Source organism: Aethalodelphis obliquidens, unplaced genomic scaffold (genome assembly GCF_003676395.1).
Source record: "Aethalodelphis obliquidens isolate GAN/ISIS:26980383/991018 unplaced genomic scaffold, ASM367639v1 scaffold28, whole genome shotgun sequence".
NCBI classification, from domain to species: Eukaryota; Metazoa; Chordata; class Mammalia; order Artiodactyla; family Delphinidae; genus Aethalodelphis; species Aethalodelphis obliquidens.
Genome location: NW_020837972.1, coordinates 103,762 through 111,203, shown reverse-complemented (window position 1 = coordinate 111,203; position 7,442 = coordinate 103,762). Strand labels below are relative to the sequence as shown.

General features: G+C 46.0%; 1 protein-coding gene across 1 annotated transcript; it reads left to right on the top strand.

The window, feature by feature from the left end:
* Positions 1-15: 15 nt before the first annotated feature.
* LOC113629654 (uncharacterized) lies at positions 16-7,097 on the top strand. The gene is made up of 3 exons (XM_027124186.1): positions 16-403; positions 1,493-1,660; positions 3,069-7,097. The coding sequence occupies exons 2-3, from the start codon at positions 1,519-1,521 to the stop codon at positions 3,800-3,802; spliced, it is 876 nt and encodes a 291-aa protein (XP_026979987.1). The 5' UTR covers positions 16-403; positions 1,493-1,518; the 3' UTR covers positions 3,803-7,097.
* The last annotated feature ends 345 nt before the right edge of the window (positions 7,098-7,442 follow it).

Genomic DNA, 7,442 nt, shown 5'->3' with positions numbered 1-7,442 from the left:
AAAGAGAGATCTGGATATGCAGACTGAAAAGTCTCCCGACCATCCTGACAAGTATCTTATGGGAGACAGGTGGGATTTCTAATGCTCCTGCTGGCCTTTAGGGTTTGCTCCACTCTGTGTCAATGTGGGGCCTTTAAGATCCCAGATTTGTGTCTCGTGTGGACTGATCTGGTGTTGGTAGCCGATCTCCAAGATGCTCTTAATGGTCACTGACTCCTGGTATTCTTGCCCTTGTACATACTGATTAGAGATGACCTGTGAAACTAATGGAATATTGAGGAAATGACCGTGTATGACTTTCGATGCTACATCATAAAGGACTTTCATTGTGCTGTCTTAGATCACTCGCTCCGGGGAAGGCAGTTGCCATGATGTGAAGACTCTCAAGGAGCCCTATGGGGAGGTTCATGTGTCAAGGGACTGAGACCTTGTGCAACCAGCCTTGTGACTCAACCAAACTGGAAGCTGGTCCATCAGCCCCAGTCAAGCCTTTCTATGACCATCACCTGGTCAAAATCTTGACTGTAACCTAATGAACAAACTTGAGCCAGAAACACCCTTCCAGGCTGTTGCCAACTCCCTGATTGACAGAAACTGTGGAATCATACATGTTTTTGTTCTTAGCTTCTAATTTTGGAGAAATCTGATGTGAGGAAATAGATAATGAATACATTACGAGATGGACATGGTGATGTGGAGAGGGTGTAGGCATTGGTGGGGTTAAGCCTTAATGTCTACTGTTAGTGAAATGTGATGAGACCACACTGGACTCCCTCGCTGCATATGATGTCAATGGATTGCCTAATGGCTTTTCCTTATAACCCATGGCTTCATTATAAATGTCCCACATGAATTATGCACAACCATTATGCCTTGTCAAGCTTCTTTGAGTAAATCTTTTTTTTTTTTTTTTTGCGGTACGTGGGCCTCTCACTGTTGTGGCGTCTCCCGTTGTGGAGCACAGGCTCCGGACGTGCAGGCTCAGCGGCCATGGCTCACGGGCCCAGCCGCTCTGCGGCATGTGGGATCTTCCCGGACCCGGGCACGAACCCGTGTCCCCTGCATCGGCAGGTGGACTCTCAACCATTGTGCCACCAGGGAAGCCCCTTTGGGTAAATCTTTGACTATAAAATAGTCGAAGGACACGGCCCTCTTCCACACTTTGATATTTCAGTATTGAATTCCTTAAAACAAGGTACCTGACCCTCTTTATTATCTTTATTTTTCACTCCCCCACCTTTATCAGACGTAAAGATTTATGTAGACAGTCACCTTATGTATTCCTTTGAATAATAAGAAGCATCTGTGTACATTTCTGCCCCTTAACTAAAAGACAGAGATGTTGCTTTAACAAGAGGGGTCACCCAATGGTAAAGATGAAAAAAATATATATATAGCACGTCCGAATTCAATAGAGCTAGGGAGTGAAGTGAACTTCCCAAAGTAGATTTTAGAAGAGACTCTCATCTTTTTGTCTAACTAATCAGGAGAGAGTCAAGTCCTGGATTTTGATGGAATATGTCCATAATAGGAGGAAAAAACAACACTTTAGAGCTCATCAGCCAATATGGCATTGAAGACCCTCTTCAAGCCAGGAGAGCAAAGGAAGAGGAAGGAAGAGAGAGCCTCTGGTGTTGGCAATCTTACCACAAAGACAATGGTGAGTTTCACCTCGTGAATATCCGGGGGCCTCACGAAGTGAACTGATGAAGAACATTCGTATTTTCTGTTGACAAAGGCTGGTGTTGCCCCTGGGAACATCTTCACCTCTCTGTCTCTTGTCTCAGCCACAGCAGCCTTCTTTCATCTCCCTCACATCTGGCACACTACTGGCTTGTTCCACTCTTTTCATAAGTATTTCTGGAATGGATGGAAGCATTTTTCTAAGTGAGAAGTATCCATTATGCTGATCTTTTAGGGTCCTTTGTCCAGACTGTGCTGACTCACCCATCCATGGTGTAGGAATGTTAGGAAGAACTTTCTGAAACATGCTGTGGCCTGACAACAAAAGCATCCAAAAAATGCCAGACCCAGAAATATGAGACGTTTTGCCATTTCCCAATACCCTACACTATTTTGTGTCTCTGAATATTTGAACACTCTGCTACACCTTCTGAGAACCCTGCCCTTCTCTAGAAGTGTTGCTTGCTTTGTTGCTCCACAAACAAGACCACTACTCTCCAGTCCATTCCGACCCAGATGACCGGTCACCTCCTTCCTGTTGCCCTCTTGAATGGGCTGCTCAAGTCTTTGTTCCCAAATCCATCTGCTTTCCCACCTCGCTACAGCCTTCGTCACGTGGTATGGTGGTCATATTTCTTTCACCTTAAAATCTAGAAAGAACTCAGTTGAGAAAGATGTTTCTTAATATCAATTATCAATGGACACTACAGGGTGTGGTCCACAGATATTTCTGGAAAGACAGGGACCAGGCTTTCAGACCAACGCCATTAACATAATTTCCACGGAGAAACTGAAGTTCGAATTCATTGCGCAGTAGGGGGCGCTGTGGGATTTCCCCAGGTCTGCACAGTGGGTGCCCTCTGCTGTGTAATCACTCACACTCTCCAGGGCTGGGGGTGTGTTTGCTGGTGGAGACTCAGCTACTGTGTCCTCTCTGGGCTGGGCAGGGTCTCCTGCTCAATGGTCTGTGTCAGGTCCCAGCAGCTGCTTCCTCCCTAGTCACTCCCATGGGGCAGGCTCTGAGTCTGACCCATCAGCCCCTCTGTCTAAAGAACCAAGTGCAGACCTCAGCTGGTCCTCAGGGTGGAACAGAGGTCTCCAGTATGGGAAACAAATTTACATGAATAGCCCCTCCTCCCTGAGGCCACTGGAAGAGATAAGAGATGTCTGGGCAGCCCAGCTCCAGTTCAGGTGTCTCAGGAGGGCTGCATTCACCATGGCCTGGACTCCTCTCCTCCTGATGGCTCCTGTCTCACTGCACAGGTGGGGACATTCCTCAGAGACACAGAGCAGCCCCACAGTCTGTGTTAGCCTCTCTGGCTCAGAATCTCAGGCAACTCAACTCTGGTCCCTGCCCCAGCACCCATATGTGTCTATGTTTGCAGGTGCCCTCGCCCAGCCTGTGCTGACTCAGCCACCCTCCCTCTCCTCAAATCTGGGAGCATCAGCCAGACTCACCTGCACCCTGAGCAGTGGCTTCAATGTTGGTAATTTCTGGATACGGTGGTACCAGCAGAAGCCAGGGAACCCTCCCAGGTATCTTCTTACTTTCCACTCAGATTCAGACAAGCACCAGGGCTCCGGAGTCCCCAGCAGATTCACTGGATCCAATGATGCATCAACTAATGCTGGGATTTTGCTCATCTCTGGACTCCAGCCTGAGGACGAGGCCGACTATTACTGTGCTACATATCACGGCAACTCAAAGGCTTTCACAGTGCTCCAGACCCATGAGGAAGTGAGACAAAAATCTCCCCACTGCTCTGCTCTGCTCACAAAGGAAGCCTGGAAGTTTCTTCCACCTCCCCCAGCATCGGGTGGGCCCTCAGAACTGCACAGACAGAACCTCTCAGACATCCCTCAGTCCTGGGCCAGAGACCCTCAGGTTGTGGCCACGTCAGGGTCAGAAGAGACCTTGGCCCACAGGTCCTATCCCCTTGATTCCCCCGGTTCACTTCCTAGCTCCAAAAAGGCCTTAATCTTTGAGTCCTCACCTGTGAAAGGGAGATCAGGACACTGTCTGCTTCATAGGGTTGGGAGAGGATTAAATGAAGTCACAGATATGAACTCATTGCAGTGTGCGGCCCAGACCAGCTGCTGTGATCACCGTCACCACTAATTCAGCCTAGTCTAGGACCAGATGCTCCCAGAATGTTCTCTTCCTATTCCCAGACTCCCGCTCCTCCCCTGCTCCCCATTCTCAAGACTCACCCATCAAGAGAGGGAATTTAAAGAGAACTTGTTTTTCACTTGGAAAAATCTAGATTGAAAACCTGGATCTTTCAAATATTAGACATGCATCATGGACCTGCTTCTGAATTTCCCAGTGTGTCAGTGTCATTGTCTGTAGCATGGACACAAAGTACCCACCTGATCAGCCTGGTGGGTAGAGTGCATGGGATGGGGTACACAGAGTAGTGACAAGAATGGTCAGTGCTATCTTCCCTTCATGACCTCAAATGTCCACTGAACAGTGCTCTTAACTTGAGCCAGCCCTGGCTCCACTATCCAGAGAGCCTGGAAGAGACACCTCCCAATCATACAGACACTTTGGACTCAAGAAAAGAGTCCCAGACCAGGTGGGAGAGGGCGGCAGAGTGTGGGTGCAGCAGGTTGGGGTGGGTGCTCCTGGGTGTTCCCTGTGCTTCACCTGCAGTGTGCACCTGGCGTGACGGGTTTCTCACCCCCAAGAACGACTGTGGGAACTGCAACCTGTTGATGAGAATTATGACCCGGAGGTTCTAAAGAGAAGAGGGCACCAGTGTGATTTCAGGGTTCCCGGCAGTATTTCCAAGGCTTAGAAATGGAACCTACAATGGTGAATCCTGATTAGAAAATCCAAAGAACCACCCCCCTCCAAATTATAGATTTTCTCAACAGCTGCACTGGCTTGTCCCAGAAAGAGTGTGTGAAGATGCCCTGCAACAAACGGAGTGCTGATAGCCTGGTCTTGTGGGGCTATGTGGAGTGGGCAATTATGCACAGGGGGAAATCTTGTGCCCTGACCTTCACTTCCTTGTGACTGTGACCTCTCAAGGTCTTTGTGGGAACAGAGTACAGGCTTCCCTTGGGCCACCATTTATCACAGATTGCTCCACAGAATAGAACCCTGCAAAGGGCCAGAAAAAGCAGAGTAGGACAGAGATTTGGGTAAAGGGCTGTGTATGATTTACGGTTCTCTTGAGAGACAGAACCAATGGGATGCAACTCTATCTATCTATCTATCCATCCATCCTCAAGTGGGTTGGGCTGTGGACAAAGTGAGCAGGGACCCCAAATCTCACCTCTTCCTATTTTTTATATCTTTTAGGTTTCTGTTTCTTTCTAGGCTCTGCGGACACATCCATCCATGATGTTGGAGTGAGATCTCAAAAACAAGTTCATTTATAGCAGAAAATCAGCAACATATAAATGAACAAGAAAAGCTTGCTATGGCCTGGCAAGAAAAGCATCAAGGCAAGAGTCCTGAACATGTGGACTGGGGAGTGCCATCTTGACTCAGTGCCATCTGAGACGGAAACTCTGGCTTCAGGTTGGCCAATGGATGGTTCCTGAGGGTCCCTTAGACCCTGTCCTACAAAAAAGCTGGTCATTAGGACCAGACATGGGATGATCTTGACACAGAGTTCCAGACCCTGGAGGACTGGAGACTCAGCCATCCCCTGTCCTCCCACCGTCAGGCTATAAACGTTGGCTGCCTGTGTGTAACATTACGTCAAGGGTGACCTTGCTCCTAACTATGCCACCACCACCTGAGGACCTGAAGACTTTTCAAGGACTTGTGGCTTTGAGGGTGGCTGGACCATTTCTCACCCTCATCACTGCTCCACAGGCAGAAACTTTAGCTTCAGGACACAGAATCCTTCAGGGCAATTGATAGAAGGGCCAGAGGGAGGCTGACACTGGCCGTGCCCAGCACAGGAGTTAAAAACTACTGGAATAGACCATAGGTCATCCATTCAACCAGTACCTGGTCTTCATCTGTTAAGAACCCAAAGCTATAACTACTTTTTCTTATCTGTACTCAAACCCTTCCTGGTGGCCCTCTTCCTGTCTTCCTGAGGCCACAAGCCTTCACCAACTATTCTGGTCTCCTGGGCCTGACCCTCACCTCTGGGTTAACATGTTCCTTGTAAGCTCCCCGCCCTTAGATGCCAGACTTCCTTGTGAAGACTGGCCCTCCTGCAGACACAGGAAACCAGGGGTGAGGCTACTCCGAGAGTCGGCTGGAGGGAAAGGAAGGGACTCTGATGGCTGCGGATCCACATCCTTAGGACCGTGTGTCCCTGATCTCTGGGCTGCCAGGACTGCAGATGTGTGGTTCTTTAATTAGATCAGGAGAACTATGCTACAGTTCATGAGGGCAAAAAGGAGACAACAGTCTCCTTATCATTCAACCAAGGCACTGGCCTCAGGGCTTTCAGTTCCCGGGAAGATTCTAGAAATGGAAGATGAAGGCTGTATAGCAGGAGTTGGGAATCAAACATGAGAATCAGTAAATGTTAAGCTTTATAATAAATCAAAGAGAAATAAAAGGGAGGATCAGTCATGAGGGCAAAATGAATGAATTTGTTTCAAAAACCACCTTTTTTGGGGCTCCTTTCTCAATGCATAAGATTTGAATAGAAAAACACACTTTCCATTTTCAATAAATGCTTTAGAACCTGCCGCTTAAATTCTATCACCATTTCTGCCTTTATAAAAATAAATATAGAAATGAAGAAATACAGGAAACTTCCTTAATGGCTTAATGATTATGTATCTTTAAACTGGAGAAGAGCATTGTTCCTCCAGGCGAAATGCTAGAATTGTTTCCATTTTAATCTGACCACACATGATGGCTGCTGGCCTCTCCTGTGAAAGATTTTAACCTGGGATTTGCATCAAATCAATAATAGAAGTAAAAAAATATGAACATATTTTAAAACAAAGAATCAATTTACACGGAAGCCTAGAGATTGTACTGAAAATTCATTGGAATGAATATAAACATTTTCAAATTCTCAATTAATAAAAATACTATATAATTTTAAAATTATATAAATTTAAAAGTACTTCAAAGTGTATGTTGTTCCAGTCCCAGTATTAAAAAAAAAGTAGAAACTTTGACCATATATGCAGGAAAACAAATAAAAATTCAGCAAGGAACATAAAGGAAAATTTGAACAAGGGGTAAAATATTTTCTTACAGGAAAACACTGAGTAAGAATGTCAGAAGTGAGTAGATGGGTTATACAAGCACTTCTATTATTTATATTATTGCTTATTTATACATGTTTTCCCTTGAGAAGGTGCGTGGGTGGGTGTAAGCAGAGGTGACAGTGCAGAGCCCTCCGATGTCAGAAGGAGGGATGGGTAAGTGATCAATGTCAGTAACTGACACCACACAGGGGTTACTGTACCTTCTGGAATGTAAGTCCTAATAAAATTTTATTGTTTTTTAAAATTTATATTTTGTATGAATAATTATTGATTATCATCTTGTATACGGAAAATCTTTTCAAACATAATAACTGTTTATCAAATTCAAAAACTCTAAGTTTAACTTAGAGGGAAGATCCACCCTCATTACTCAGGACCGAAGGGTGTCCTGGGACATGGGACTTCCAGTGGTGAAACCAGGAACATCCAGGGTAAACAGGGATGAGTTATTTACCATATTATAATTGAACATGTGTAATAGATCTTCAAAATGCTTTTCCAGAAATCTCACTTCTGGTTGGTGGAATAATTTATCTGCTGAGAATGATAAGGTAGGT